The 15,911-nt window shown below is 43.7% G+C and overlaps 1 protein-coding gene across 2 annotated transcripts in view; it reads right to left on the reverse strand.

The window, feature by feature from the left end:
- Positions 1 to 286: 286 nt before the first annotated feature.
- Positions 287 to 15,911, reverse strand: part of MAGED1 (MAGE family member D1) — a gene marked incomplete at its 3' end in the record, with an annotated part of 83,847 nt that continues 68,222 nt past the window's right edge. Inside the window, 9 exon segments of one of the 2 annotated variants that reach the window (XM_018043888.1) lie at positions 287 to 320; positions 412 to 491; positions 719 to 810; positions 1,007 to 1,086; positions 1,303 to 1,366; positions 1,497 to 2,165; positions 2,817 to 3,545; positions 4,270 to 4,343; positions 4,866 to 5,080. In XM_018043888.1, the coding sequence (XP_017899377.1) occupies positions 287 to 320; positions 412 to 491; positions 719 to 810; positions 1,007 to 1,086; positions 1,303 to 1,366; positions 1,497 to 2,165; positions 2,817 to 3,545; positions 4,270 to 4,314 (1,793 nt within the window). 2 annotated transcript variants of the gene reach the window in all.

Below are 15,911 nucleotides of genomic sequence, written 5' to 3' on the forward strand. Positions count from 1 at the left end.
CAAAAAAACAAAAAAACAAAAAAAAAGGGAGGGGGGGAGATTCATAATTAGAGACTATGACATTGCCCAAAGGAAAGAAAACAGTTTTCCAGCACAGAAGTCAGAGATAAGAGAAGCAGAGACCAGGACTATTTCCCCATCCACCCAGGTCACATTCTTGGGCTCTGTACCTCCCCAAACCAATTCCCTTAGACTACCAGGTTGATGCAATCCTGGAACCATCCTCTGTTGCCAAAGAATCATATAACAGGCAAGAGATGAGAGAGCCCAATCATACCCAGGACGTAGTCCCATCTTGCGTAGTGCCTCCCAGAGGACAGCTGCAATGGGAGGCAAGGGGAGACAAGGGATGGAAAATGAACATGGAAATCAGGCGGCAGCCAACCCCCAGCTGCTGGCCCGGCCACTCACCTTCACTGGCACGGTTGCCATTCATGAAGATGACACCCAAAATCACTAAAAGGAGACCCAGTTTTGGTGTGTCTTTGGTCCTAAAGAAGTTTTTTTTTAAAAAAAGAATGTATTTTCAGCAGGCATTTACACAGGCACCCCAGACAGTTTACCCATCCAGCTTTCCTAGTATTCCTCAGCTAGGAGACAACTCTACCCCAACTCTGCCCATGACCTGCTATGTGACCCTGCATCCTGATCTACTTGAAACTCCTAGGAAAAAACCGCCACTGAGAATGGCAATGTTTCCCCTCCTTTCCCATCTTACGTTCCTAGTATGCCAGCCAGGGACTCAGGGGTGCTGATGAGAATATACAGGTGTTCTTCCTTGTCAATTTCTTTCAGTTGAATTCCAAATTTCTACAGGGGCAAGAAAACAGACTATGAAATTACAAAATCTAGCATAAGCATACCCACATTCACTCCCTGTGATTTGCATCAAACTCCCAGTAGGAATCCCATGAATCTTTAAACCAAGACTTTCTCATAATATCTATCAAAGCCCCTCCTCGCAAACCTTTCCCCATCATTCTGTCCTTCAGGGTTGCCTTCTCACCTTCTCCAGGACAAAGCACGCACGTTCAATGATTTCTGGATACACATCAGTGTATTCACGGATGATATCCCTTAGCATTTCTGCAGGTGAGAGGAGGGAGCATCTGAGCTGAGCAGGGGCCACAGAGCTGTGGCATTTTTGCCAGCCCTGCCCAGGGGAGCACAGTAGGCGAAAAAGGAAGACTCACCCATGGAAAGAGGGGATTGAAGGGGAGGGGACATATAAGCACAGAGATATCCATAGAGAATGGGGTGAGGGGAAGGGCAGATCTCTGGGAGAGGGTACTGAATGCCTACCTGAGCGCTTGATGGGCACCTTTGTGTAATCTTTAAGCATCAGGTACTTGACCAACTTATTAGCCTGAGAGGGAAAAAGGAACTCATTAGTTATAAGATATTGACAGAACACTTGGTTGAATTATAGATGGAAGTACAACAAAGAAAAGAGGTGAGGGTGGGTGGGGAGAAGCAACTGAAGTTACAGTTCTTACTCTTTCCTGAAGAAGGGCCACATCTCGGGGCTGTGAGGCACCCAGGTTCTGTGAGGCACGCGAATTAGGAGAGGGGCGCAGGTTTGGTGAGGGGCGCAGGTTTTGCCAGTCTGGTGGAACTGGCCAATCAGTGGGGATCCAGTCAGGTGGGAGCGGCCAGTCAGTGGGGAGTGGCCAGTCGGGTGGCAGTGGCCAGTCAGGGGGTAGTGGCCAGTCGGGAGGGCCTTGCCAATCTGGAGGACCTTGCCAGCCTGGTGGAGTCTGCCATCCAGGTGGGGTCTGCCACCCAGGTGGATTCTGCCAGGCCAGTGGGTTTGGCCAGACAACCGGACCAGGCCAGACAATGGGGTTTGGCCAGATCACTGGGTTCTGCCAGATCACAGGGTTTGGCCAGATCACTGGGTTCTGCCAAGCAACTGGGTTTTGCCAGGCTGGTGGGGTCTGCCTTGCTGGGGGGCTCTGACGTGCTGGTGGGGTCTGCCTGGTTGGCTGATTTTGCCAGCCTGATGGATTCTGCCAGGCCAGTGGGGTCTGCCAGAGCACATTGGGGGGTGCGCCAGGTGGGCTCTGAGTGGTAACTGGAACTGGTGCAGACCTCCAGGTCCCTGGAGCCAGTGGGGCCCGCCTCTGATCCCCACTGCTACTCTCTTCCACATTCAAGTTATTAATCTGCATCATCAAAGAAAAGGAAGGTCAGGGTTACCAAGTGTTTCTATGTCCTCACCGTATCTATTTCAGGAAGGCCCCCTAAAACCCTCACCTGTAGTGACAGCCTGACCTACTAGCCAATGGTCACCCTGAGTCCTGGGCTTGTCTTTCACTGTCTTCCAGGCAGGAGTTTCATCTCTGAACCAGGCCAGGAGCAACCCAAGGGTGGGGCCTGAGGCTTCTCTTCTTCCTATGTCCATCACTGGCTCTGCTTGTACCACCCTGGACAAATCACTCAAGTCACTTCACCTCTCTGGGACTTATTTTCCTTCTCTGTAAAACTGAAACTATGATCCCTAGCTGGTATGAGGTACCGTGAAGATTTAATGAGTGAGATAACCTGTGTGAATGTGCCTAGGCCAAGATCTAACACATGGCTACTTTTAAAATGTAAAATGAATTACACACAGACTGTATATATTACGGGTCCATGTCTCATCTCCCCATTATTCTGTGGACTAGCAAGAATCATCATATTTACCTTATCATCCCCTACAATGTAGTTGAATACAGACAATTATATATATTTAGTTTTGTCTTGTTTAGAACAAATGAACCACCTCAGAGAAGAAAGGAGAGCCCAAAGCAAAGTAGAACTAGTAGGGATCTCACCTTACGGGTCCTCTTGCCCCGAATTATAGTCCTGGACTCCAGATTCTGAGGCTGGGAACCATCCGCTGATGTCTGTGCAGCTGCACCATCAGATTCACAGATACCTGGGCTTGGGTCAGCCTCTATGTCAGCGTAGGAAGTGGCCATCTTGGCTGGGTTAACATTCTGGGTCTGGGTATCAGGAGTTGGGACCGTAGTGGTGTCATTCCAAGCCTTGAAGGCTGTCTTGGGCTGAGTGTTGACCATCTCACTGGCATTGAGAGACTGAGAGAAATTGTAGGCCGCATTTGGGACCACTTTAGTAGTGGTATTCTGGGCCTTAAAGGCCATGTCCGACTTGTTGGCAGTTAACTCACCGGTAGGGGCTGCCTGGGAAAAATCATAGGCAGCATTTGGGCCCTTTGGGGGGGCATTTTGGGACTTAAAGTGTGCTGTAGGCAGCATGTTGGGAGTCTCCTTGGCATTAAACGCCTGGGAGAAATCATAGGCAGCATTTGGACCTTTTGCGGTGGCATTCTGGACCTTAAAGGCTGTCTTAGGCTTAGTGGCAGTTGCTAAAGCCTGCGTATCAGCCATCTCACTGACTGCTGGGGGCTGTGAACTCTGAGGACTAGCATTCGGTGCACTGGCAGCTGCTGTGGCCTGGCTGGTAGGTGGAGCCTCCGAGATCTGGATGGCCTCCATCAGGGTCTGCATAAGCAAGGTGCTGTCTTCTACGGAGGCCTCAGCCTGCAAATAAGGGGTAAAAAATAAATCTCTGGGCTTCTGAAGTGGGGTTGGCAGGGTGAGGTGGGGGACGGAATGTGTAGGGGAGGTGAGGTTGGTTGGTGCAAAAAGAGAAGGGTGAGTAAGACATCTAGAGGCCTGAGTGGCGTGAAGGGGTAGCAAAACATCTGATAGGGGCTGAGTGAGGCAGGGGCTAAACAAGGAGTGGGGCCAAATGAAGAGAGGGGACAAGTGTGGAGGGGGGCTGCTGATCTAGGAGGTTAGAGCAGAGCAATGCAGCCTGGGGTAGGAGCTCAGGAGGAGGTGGTGGATCAAGAGTGCCGCCTTGAGGAGTTGAGGAAAATAAGGGGGTCGCAGGGGATGGGGAATGTAGGAGAAAGGGAAGGTGGAGGCAGGAGGTTGGGGGAGGGGGCGGCAGAGAGCTCCATAAGCGTTAGGACTATGGGGGGCGGGGGGAAGGTTCCTTACTCAATTGGGATTATCTGGGCAGATTGCTCTTACTATTAACAGGGTCTCCCCTTTATCTGAAGGGGGACTGATGGCTGAAAAGGGATAACACCCCCCCCCGCCCCCACCACACACACACACCTTAAACCATGGGAATCTGAAAAATGACGGAATCTAGGCATCAAGAAGGCAACATCAGATCCAAGCGTCTGGACAGCCAAAGGAGCCCCGGGGGAACTGTCGGCTAGGGAAACAGTGGGGTGGGGAGTGGAGATCTCACCTGGAAGCCGAGGAGGCCCGCACCACAGTCCATTTTCTGAGACATGATTCTTGTCCCTCTGGCAAGAGCAGAGCCTGGGGGGTGTGGAGGAGGAGTTGGGCGTTATACTAGAGGGCAAAGGGGAAGGACCAAATTTGGAGAGATGGTGGTGTTTCAGGTTTGATTGTGGGGGCGGATGAGGTGCTGAATATGAGAGGAACGGGCCAGATTGGAGTGGGAAAAGTGAATGGGTGTCCGGATGGAGGTTCTGAATCCTGAGAAGCTACGAAGAGAAGCTTCAAATCAGGATTCAGATAAGAATTCTGAATCCAGGCAGACTGAGTTGGGATTCGCATTTGGGAAATTGAATGGAGTTTTCGAATAATGAGGATCGTATAACAGTACAGACCGAAGTCGAGAAATCTGTAGAGGTTTTGAACGATGGGAGGGGTTTAGAGAGCGAACAGGGATTCTGAATAAGGGAGAATCGGGTGAGGGCTGTGAATCGGGGCTTGGGGAGTGGGAGAGGGATAAGAATCCAGGATAAAGGGATCGGGATGAAAAATAGGGGGCCCGCACCAGGGGGCAAGATGCCCTATCTGGGGGCTAAGTCTCACCTTGCCTCAGGCCCCAACCCCAACCCCCTCGTAGCCTCCCTTCTTCACGACTCAGAGGATCGGGATTGCAGTTTTCGGCTCTCAGCAGCCGCACCCTCTCCTTGTCCAGGAGAAAATGCCAGCGCGGCAGCTAAGACGACCCCGCCTCTTCGCCTAATATACCACCCACCACCTCAGATGGTTGTACGCATGCGCAAGACCTGATCGACCAAATAAGAGTCCCGCCCGCTTCCCCAACAAAAGCTTCGCCCTGAAGGCTATGCTGAGCATGTGCAGTAGGAGGCAGTCCCGCCCCTTTGCCAACACACCACCCCATCACCAACCAGGTTGACAGTATGCATCGGCCCCTCCCCCAAACAGATGCGCTGTGCCTCTAGATCCCACCCCTTGCCCCACGCGTCGGCCCCCCTACCTTTTCCGCAATGCGTCTCTGTTCTTTCCCTCCCCTATCGTGGCCCCTCCTGTCAGTCAGCGTACATCAACCACCCGCTTGTCTAGCAGCATTTAGGTCACTATTAAAGAGGTCTCTGTGTAGGGTCTCTAATTGCAACAAGTGCTAGACTCCTGCTAAAAATAATCTCATCCATTTAGGGACCTAGGAAAATGGCCAGAGAGGGATACATTAATGGAGGTAGAAAAAGTCTGTGCCTGCCATGTGACCCTACAAGGTCTCCTCCCCACTCAACAGTTTCCAGACTCAAACATTAGCTACTTTCTTGCCCTTTGTGCAGCTCCAGCTATTTATTTTGTGTGAGGAGGTGGGGAGAGATAAGCACAGCTTGTACTTCACAGCAGGATCTATGCTAGGGCTTGTTTTTCTCTCACAGAAGCCCTGAAAAGTGGATATCAGCATCTCCATTTTACAGATCAAGATAATGAGGTACAGACATATTGCAAGAATTAGACAAGGGCAGTCAGTAAACAGAAAATGCAAAATGTGGGCCTGGTTTTCCAGACCCTAAAACCCATGTTGCACCATTGCTGGCTGAGGGACTGAGGCACCCTCACTTCAGTTTGAACAGCAGATTCACTCAACCTCCCCTGCTCTGTCAACGTCTGTCCCAAACTTGAGCTCATGCTCTGCATCCTGGAGAACACAGGTAGGGGCCCCAGCACCCCCTCCCCACCCCTGCCTGCTCTATGTGGGTCCACCCAGGTGTGCGAATTGCTCTTTGGGGTCCACTCCCTGATCTGTCAGGCCTCTTTTGCTCTGAGTGGCACAAATGTCCCTGAGGCCTTCTTGGTGCCCTTCAGAGCAGCCAGGACACTCAGGTACTTGTGTGTCTGAATCATGGCAAGCTTTGACTGAGAGTAAATGTTTGCCCTGGTTCCTTCCAGGGCTGGGCCTCAGTTCCTGGGATGGAGTGCTGGGCCAGTTTGTCACTAGCTGTGTGAACCCACTCAGGCCACTGGAATTCTCTAAGTCTGGCTTCTCAACATGCAAAATGGGAAAGACAAGTAGCACTTACTGGGGTCCTATGCAACGACACAAACTGCTTCCAGATTGGAGAGGCTCAAAAAGGCAGAAAATGTTATATAGATGTGAAATGACTCAAACTGAACTGATACTTTCCAAAAATCCAAGGTACATCTTTGTACGTTTCACATTTATTCTGGCATCAGCTCCGCCAGAAGCCAACATACAAAAGGAAGCTAGTGCTGGGAAGTACTGCAGCATTTGGTCCCCAAGGGCCAACATCAATTCTGCCTGGCTGGATAACTTTCCCCATCTGTTGCATAGCAACCTCCTCTGTCAGCTGCCTGTTTTTTCTCAGCACTTCCTCTGGAAAGTGTCTGCAGTGGGACGTGATCAGACTCAAGAAAGGAGGCCTAAAACACCATTTTATATGCTTTCTGATCCCATATCTATTATCTCCAGTCTTGACTTATGAATTCTAAACCTGTAATCTGACAACCTACCCCACTCTTGCAATTGTCTCTGTATTTTCACAATTAACAGGTCCCATATATCCTCCTCCTCACCAACACGGTGTTTGTCCTGTCATGCCCTTCTCTCTCCATTAGAATCCTTTTAGGGAGATGGACTTTTGTTTTATTCATTGCTGTATCCTTAGAACATAAAATGATGCCTAGTGTATTTTATATGCTCAAAAAATACTTGTTTAATGAATGAATGAATACCACCATTCATTCTGTTGCTTATAAAAGAAACCTCAAAGGCATTCTTGTTTCTTTCCTGTGATGAATTCACTTACTTTTCCTCATTACACAAATGCATACCTGTCATTAAAAATTCAAACATTACCTAAGTATTTCAGAAATTAAGTAGCCATCACTCCAAATTTCACCACTTTGAGGTAACTGTTAAGGTTTTGTTGCTAACTTCTCATACAACACTTTATGTACATATATTCTTTTTTTTTAATTTTTACTTTATTTTACTTTACATAATCAGGATTACCTTATATATGCCATACTTTGAATTGCATTCTTTTATTAATACTTACTGCCTCCCACTTTCTTTTACCTCTACCCTCATCTGAGATATGCATTTTAAAAACCATTTTTTGTATTCTATCATGTTCAAAAAGTCCTTTTTTAGTTTTACAAAGATGAAGATCATATTATATATATTTTAATCTGATTTATCTCAGTTAATGTTAATCTACCTCTGACTCATTCTTTTGCATTGCTGCATACTATTCCATGATAGAGATGGACCACAATATAGTAAATCATTTTCTCATTGATGGTAATTCATTTTGGTTTCAGGTGTTTTGGTGTGGGGAGGGAGCACATACTGACAACATTGCAATAAAATACCTGTACATATATCATTACTTTTAATGCTTAATATTTATTCCTGTGACATCAGATGCCCAGGAGTAAGATCAATACACTCTATAGTGTTTGGTATCATAAGCCTTTTCCAATTTTTTTCCCAACCTGGTGTGTGTTTTATTGGTATCTCCTTGTGGTTTTAATTTACATTTCTGATAAGTGGAATACATATTTATATGTCAATGGACCTACTGGATTTCTTTTGTAAAGTGCTTGTGCAAGTCTTTTGCCTGTTTTTCTTGTGTTGTCTTTGTCTTAATTATTTTGGAGATTTCTTTGAACAGTCTTACAGATGCTAATTGAAATCCCGTAGGGCTAGATGTATTGCAAATATTTTTTTCACATTTTAGTAAGGTAATACAGTGTGTATACTCTGTATTACATAACAGTTCCAACTGCAGGAGCCACCTTAGCAGCTAAAAGAATGTGACCTAGGATTTACCAGTAGTAGGGTCCTGAAGACCACCCTTGCATTCAATGATTCACTAGAAGCACTCACAGAACTCAGGATAGGTGTTACATTCAAGGCTATAGTTTATTACAATGCAAGGATACCAATTTAAATCCACAAAGCTAAAAGGTACATAACTCACATGTCCAGGAGAGAACAGGGGTGAGCTTCCATTTGTTCCCTTTCAGTGGAATTGTATGGCCAGTGCTTAATTCTCCCAGCAAGATGTGTAACAAACCTGATCCCTGGGATTTACTGGAGTTTTTGGTCATGTAGGCATGGAACACCTGGGTGGCTAACTTTAGCTACTCAGTCTCCAGCCTGTGTTGAGGTCAAACTAATGCCACAAGGCTCAAGGCCCCACTATAAATCATACTCTTAACATAAACCATCTGTTGGCCCAAAGCCCCGGCTGAACAAAAAGATTCTAATCAGGCATAATATGCCAAAGGTTTAGAGGTTATCTCCCAGGAGTTTGTCAAGAGCTGGACCTTTCTTTGGAATGTGCAGACATTTTTTTTTTTTTTGGAATGCTCAAGGTCTGAACACCTCAGACTTGCCGAGTCAAGTCTTCTATTGCACAAACAGTCATCAGTTCAGTTCAGTTCAGTCACTCAGGTTAATGAGGAAAATGTAAATTATAACCACAATGAGTTATTATTTCACATCTACCAGAATGCCTAAAAAAATACAACGGGTGCTGGCAAGGATTTGGAGAAAATAGATCCACTCACACATTGTTGCTGGGAATGTAAAATGATACAATCACTGGGAAAGTTTGGCAAGTTTCTTATAAAACCTAACATGCTCCTATTACACAATCCAACAATTGACCTCTTGGGCATTTATCCCAGAGAAATAAGAATTTATGGGCTTCCCTTGTAGCTCAGTCAGTAAAGAATCTACCTGCACTGCAGGAGACCCGGGTTCAATACCTGGGTTGGGAAGATCCCCTGGAGAAGGAAATGGCAACCCACTCCAGTATCCTTGCCTGGAAAATCTCATGGACACAGGAGCCTGGTGGGCTGCAGTCCATGGGGTCACAAAGAGTTGGCCATGACTGAGCAACTAACACTAACACTAATGGTTAATGATGTTGAACATTTTTAACATGCCATCAATATATCCTCTTTGGTGCAATGTTTCTTCATGTCTTTTGTCCAGTTTTCTAATTTGTTTTTTTTTTAAGTGTTGAGCCTTAAGAATTTACATATTTTATGTATAAGTCCCCTGTCAGATATATGGTTTGCAAACTGGTTTCTCCCAGTTTGTAACTTTTGTCTTCATCCTCTTTAAGAGAGTCACATGGCACATTTTTTAGAAAGCCCAATTTATTGATTTTTTCTCCTTCTAAAGATCTGTGTCATTTCTAAGAACTCTTCAACAAGCCCTAACGATCTGAAGATTTTATCCTGTATTATATTCCAGAAGTCTTGTGGTTTTAACTTTTGTATGGAAGTCTATCTTCCATTTGGATTTACATTTTGAATTAGATGTGAGGTCTAGGTTGAGTTTTATTTGGGGGGATGGGAGAGGCAGAGCTACAAAAATCCATCTTATCATTCTAGCACAATTGTTGAAAAGATAATCCTCCCATTGAGTTATTTTTGCACCCTTGTAAAAGCTCAGTTGGCCATACTTGTGTAAGGCTATTTCTCAAGTTCTCTATTCTGTTCCATTGGTCTATGTGTCTACTCCTCCATCAATACTGCAATGGTCTTGATTACTGTGGCTAAACAATAGTCCTGAAGTTGAATAGAATTTTGTTCTTTTTCAGAATTATTTTATCTGTTATTCTAGTTCTTCTGCTTTCCCATACATTTTGGAATAATTTATATCTACAAAGTATCTTGGGTTCAATCCCTGGGTTGGAAAGATCCCCAGGAGAAGGAAATGGCAACTCGCTCCAGTATTCTTGCTTGGGAAATCCCATGCACAGAGGAGCCTGGTGGGCTACAGTCCATGGGGGTCACAAAGAGTAGGACATGACTAGGTACACACACAAAGCATCTTACTGTAATTATGATAGCAACTGCATTCAATCTGTGGGCATTCTCTTATTTTGATTTTCTTTGACTTCTTAATCAGAGTTTTTGGTATTCTGTCATTGTTGGGGGGAGTGTTCTATAAATATCGATTAGACCCTGTTGGTTGATGATGTTGGGTCTATCCAAGTATGCTTTTTTCCAAACATGGGAAGTTTTCAGACATCTTTCAGCCCCTCCTCCTCTCTTTCTGTGACTAGATGATACCTATGTTAGATCTTTTGCAGTAGTCCAACAAATACTTGAAGCTCTGTTTATTTTTGGTTTTCAGTCTATTTTTCCCTGTCAGATATGATACTTTCTATCATTCCACCTTAAGTTCACTAACTGATTTTTCTATTTATTCTACTTCTGAGTTCATCTATTATTAGTTAAGTTCATTTATTGGATTTTGGATTTTTCAGTTCCTAAATTTCTTTTTGATTGCTCCTTATACCTTCTATTTCTTTTGGAGATTTTCTATTTTTTTTGCTGAGACTTTCTGTATTCTATGAACAGTTGCTCATTGAAACACCTTTATCATGGCTGTTTAAAAACCCCTGTAGATGATTCTAATACCTGTATCATCTCGATGTTGGTGTGTGCCGACTGTCTTCTCTCATTCAAGGTGTGATTATCGTATTTCTTGATATGACAAGTGATTTTCAATTGTATCCAAGATATTTTGCATCTGATAAGGATCTGAATCTTATTTAATCTTCTGGCTTATCACATGTGAGTCGAAGTCCATATTCCCACTCAGCCTCCACTGACACCTGGGAGAGTGGGGCTCCTTGTTACTGAGGGCTAAATGAGAGTTCCAGCTCCATATTAAGCTTGTAGGAATACTGCCCTGACTGGAAGAGACCTGGGTGCCTAATGACATAGCCAGAGAACTCACACCATGTCATTGTTTGGGATCTAAGCTCCCTAGAAAGCACACCATCTTATCTTCTACTTTCAGGCTGATTTCACATTTAGATTATATAGAATGCACCCAAGGACAAACATACAAGAGTACATCTATACCATTTATTCCTTCTTGCTGGAAGTCTATGTCCCCAGTTCAAGTATTTTTTTTAATTTTATTTTTTACTTTACAATACTGTATTGGTTTTGCCATACATTGACATGAATCCACCACAGGTGTACATGAGTTCCCAACCCTGAAGCCCCCTCCCACCACCCTCCCCATACCATCTCTCTGGGTCATCCTAGTGCACCAGCCCCAAGTATCCTGTATCCTGTATCGAACCTAGACTAGCGATTCGTTTCTTACATGATAGTATACATGTTTCAATGCCATTCTCCCAAATCATCCCACCCTCTCCCTCTCCCACAGAGTCCAAAAGTCTGTTCTTTACATGTGTCTCTTTTGCTGTCTCGCATATAGGGTTATCATTACCATCTTTCTAAATTCCATATATATGTGTTTCAAGTATTTTTTTAAAAATTGAGATTTCTAATGTAAAATCATACTATAAAAATAATTTGATCACTTAATTTACATTAAAAAGTACACTACATTTTCCTTAAAGGAAATCAGCTCTGAATATTCATTGGAAGGACTGATGCTGAAGCTGAAACTCCAATACTTTGGCCACCTGATGCAAAAAACTGACTCATTTGAAAAGACCCTGATACTAGGAAAGACTGAAGGCAGAAGGAGAAGGAGATGACAGAGGATGAGATGGTTGGATGGCATCACCAACTTAATGGACATGAGTTTGAGTAAACTCCAGCAGTTGGTGATGGACAGGGAGGCCTGGCATGCTGCAGTCCATGGGGTCACAAAGAGTCAGATAAGACTGAGCGACTGAACTGAACTGAATTTACATTATATATTACAGTTATTCTGATGACTTGGTGAAACATCAAAAGATATTAAGTAATAATCTCAATAAGTAATATCCCTTTCTTTTTCTTGAAATGACTTTACCATTTCACCATTTAGAATGTTTGTTGCTTTTTTATAAGTAGTTTTTAAACATCATATTTAGTAGTTTATTTCTCTTATTTTACTTACAGTTTTTCATGTTTCTTTCTGCCTTGTTCCCAAATCCTATTCCTGTTGATTGTACCATTTTAAGTATACCTTGGTTCCATTCTAATCTCTTATTTTTTATCACCATGTTGTTAGAAGCATGAAGAGAGGGAGAAATGAAGAGAGAAAAGTTGAAAAGAGAGGGTATAAGAGGAAGAAAAGGGAGGAAGGAAAAAAGAAAAAGGAAAACAGTAATAAAAGAAAAAAATAATGACAATTGCAGGTAAATGAATTTATTAAGATAATGACAAATAAGAGAATGGAGAAACAATGGATACTAAGTTGAAATGGAAAAAGCAGGAAGAGAATAAGGAAGTAGAATACAGAAGGGAGAAGGGATGTAGGATGGAAGAGAATGGTAGGAGATAAAACAGGTTAGGGGTAAATGAAAAAGAAAGGAAAATAAACAAGGGGAAAGAAGAAAAAGAAGAGGAATGTAGAGAAAATAACTACGGAGAAAAGAGAAGTGCCTGAAGTAAGATGGAAAACGTGGAGGAGGAGGAGTGATGTGGAATGGCAGCTTTCACTGCAGAAAGAATGCTTAATGTTAGAAGTTCTTTTTGCTCCTCAAATACCTAGTTCCCTTTATATTTGGTACTCACCAAAGTGCCAGGGGTCATTTCTCACATGATGTCACTCTTGCCTGGAGGTAAGACCACTGTGGTTTTCAATCAATAAGAGCCACGTGGCCCATGTTTTGAATAGACAAATTTGTCTGTGATACTCAGTACTTATAGGGCTTCTCAGCTGGCGCTAGCAGTAAAGTATCTGCCTGCCAATGCAGGAGACAGAGAGAAATATGGGTTTGATCCCTGGGTCGGGAAGATCCCCTGGAGGAGGGCATGGCAACCCAATCCAGTATTCTTGCCTGGAGAACGCTTTGGATAGAGGAGCCTGGCAGGCTATATAGTCCATAGGGTCACAAAGAATTGGACACAACTGAAGTGACTTAGCACACACACACTCAGCATTTATCACATACTTTCTGCTACTGGTTCTTCATCAGGTATGGATATTATCTGACAAATTTAGGTATACAAGAAATGCAAGTTTTCTTTTTCTCTGCAGCTTAGCTTGAATTCTGTCAAGTTCCCAATCTACTGAGTGGCTGAAACTCAACTCTAGCAGTGTGAAGTTCTCCTCACCCCATTTATTGGGGTTGTGTCTAAATTATGGTATCTCAGTGTCAAAACATCAGGAAGGGTGATATATGTTGGGTATCATATATACATGCCAGCATGATATGATGTTGTATTTGGTTTACCATTGTTTGTCCAAGCAGGTAGCTGTTGAGTTGAGCCTCAATTTCTACCACAAAGCCCTGATGGGGTCTCACTCTCTCCGAGGGTGTCATATTCCACTCATATACATGGGAAATACCCTGCTACTCCTATCATATGCTGAGGCTTTTTCATCTCTGTGAGGCTGTCTTTGATGAACATACTCTTCTTATACTTCCATGATATCCTGAGCTGAGAGAAACTATGTGAAGAGACCCAAAGCTCAGAATGCCTACAGACACCACACAACCATTTTTATTTTGTAGCCTTGTTCTCATCCTCTTCCTGACCTTTCCCAGGAAGTGAGACACAAGGCCACACTGTTAGAGAATCTTACAAACCTATCTGGGGTTTCTTCTCATCACTAGAATACAGGGTCTAGGTTTCTCCTTTTTTTTCAGGAACCCACAATATCAACTGATTCTTTCTTTTTTTGCGTTTCTTCACAAAACAATAAATGTGAGGCTAGAGACAGTCTTGAAAAGAAGTGCTAACAACAAAAAAGCTGAACAAACTAACAGTCAATGACTTTTCTTGTACTCAACAGAAAAATGAGGTTTCAGAGCAAATCACCATCCTGTAATATTGAAGGACAGGCAAATCAAGGGTCACAAATAAGATCTGCTTACCTAAGGCAGAAGACACTAGAGCCATAAACCTGTAGGAACTCTTAAATGAAAATGTGACAAACTCCTAGAGGCTGAAGTGGACTAAAATGAAAGTGAGAAACTCTTGGGAGTGGTAGTCCTGTTGGGGAAGCACACTTACATGGGCTTTATTTCAGGAATCTCACCAGGCTCTCACAGTCACGATCTGAGAAAGACCCCCCACTGTGGCCCCAGCAGAAGCGGGGGGGGGGGGGGGCGAACAGTCTTTGTGATTATACTTGTGAAATATGCCCAGAGCCTTCTCCATGACAAAGTCCTACTTTTCAAGAGGAAAGACTACCAGAGCCTTGTTCCAGCCCCTCTCTACCTTTCTTGTCTTACCTAAGGTGTGTGTGTGGCAGAGAAGGGGTGGGAGGGGTGGGGGCAAGGGAGGACTAAACAAATAGAAATACTTGTAAAGGCCATAGGCCGGAGTCACAGGCCCACTAAAACAATGAAATATAATTGGAATATTACAAAACACTGCCTTTCCCCCATACCATACCATAGCTTGGGCTTCACAGGTGGCTCAGTAGTAAAGAATCCACCTGCCAATGCAGGATATTTAAAAGATGTGGGTTTGATCCCTGGGTTGGGAAGATCCCCTGGAGTAGGAAATGGCACCCCACTCCAGTATTCTTGTCTGGAAAATTCCATGGGCAGAGGACCCTGGCAGGCTACAGTTCATGGGGCTGTAAAGAGTTGGACACGACTGAGCGAGAGAGCACCTACCACCATACCAACAGGGCTCAAGTATATTATAATGGATTATATCTGAATGAGCTGCAGGCAGAGACTTTTTAAGGAGCCCAAAGACAAAATGAAGGACACTAGGGGAACATGAAGCCCCTGCCACCTATTGCTAAAGTAAAATTTAAACAAAGCCCAACTCTTAGTAAGAGGAACATAAATCTTCACAATAGAGGCCCCCTCTCTCAGTTCCTATTACTTGTCCAGCTTTCAAAAAAAATTACAAAGCACACTAAAAGGCAAGAAGAAAAAGTCTGAAGAGACAAAGCAAAAGTATCAGACACAAATATGATAGAACTATTGGAATTATTAGGGAATTTAATACATTATAATTAATATGTCAAAGACTCTAATAAAAAAGCAGACAATATGCAAGAACAAATGGGTAATGTAAGCAAACAGATGGAAATCCTCAAAAAGAATCTGATGGAAATGCCAGAAGGACTTCCCTAGCAGCCCACTGGTAAGAATCCATGCTTCCACTGCAGGGGGCATGTGTTCGATTGCTGATCCAGAAACTAAGATCCTACATGCCAAGGGGTGCAGCCCCCCCCCCAAAAGAAATGCTAGAAATATAGAAATCTCATAAAAAAAATAAAGATTGCATTTGATGGGGTCATTAGTAGACTAGACATGGCTGAGAGAATTTGTGAACTTGGAAGATATGGCCAGAGATGCTTCCCAAACTAATATAAACAGAAGAAAGAAAAAGAAAAACAGAACATTCAATTATTGTGAGACAATTTAAAAGGATTCAACATATGCCACAACTGGAACAAAAGAAGAAGAAAAAAAGAGAGTGGAATAGAAGAATGGAATGGAACATTATATTGTAAATAATAATGGCTAAGACTTTTCCAAAATTAATGCAGACAACAAATCACAGATTCAAGAAACTCAGAGAACACCCAGCAGAAAAACACTAAGAAATTTACATTGAGGAACATGATATTCAAACTGCAGAAAACCAGAAGCAAAGAAAAAATACCGGAAGAAGCCAAGGGAGAAATAAATCTAAGTATACTTACAGCAGAATAAGGATGAGAAT

The sequence above is a fragment of the Capra hircus genome (genome assembly GCF_001704415.2).
Source record: "Capra hircus breed San Clemente chromosome X unlocalized genomic scaffold, ASM170441v1, whole genome shotgun sequence".
In the NCBI taxonomy this organism is placed as follows: Eukaryota; Metazoa; Chordata; class Mammalia; order Artiodactyla; family Bovidae; genus Capra; species Capra hircus.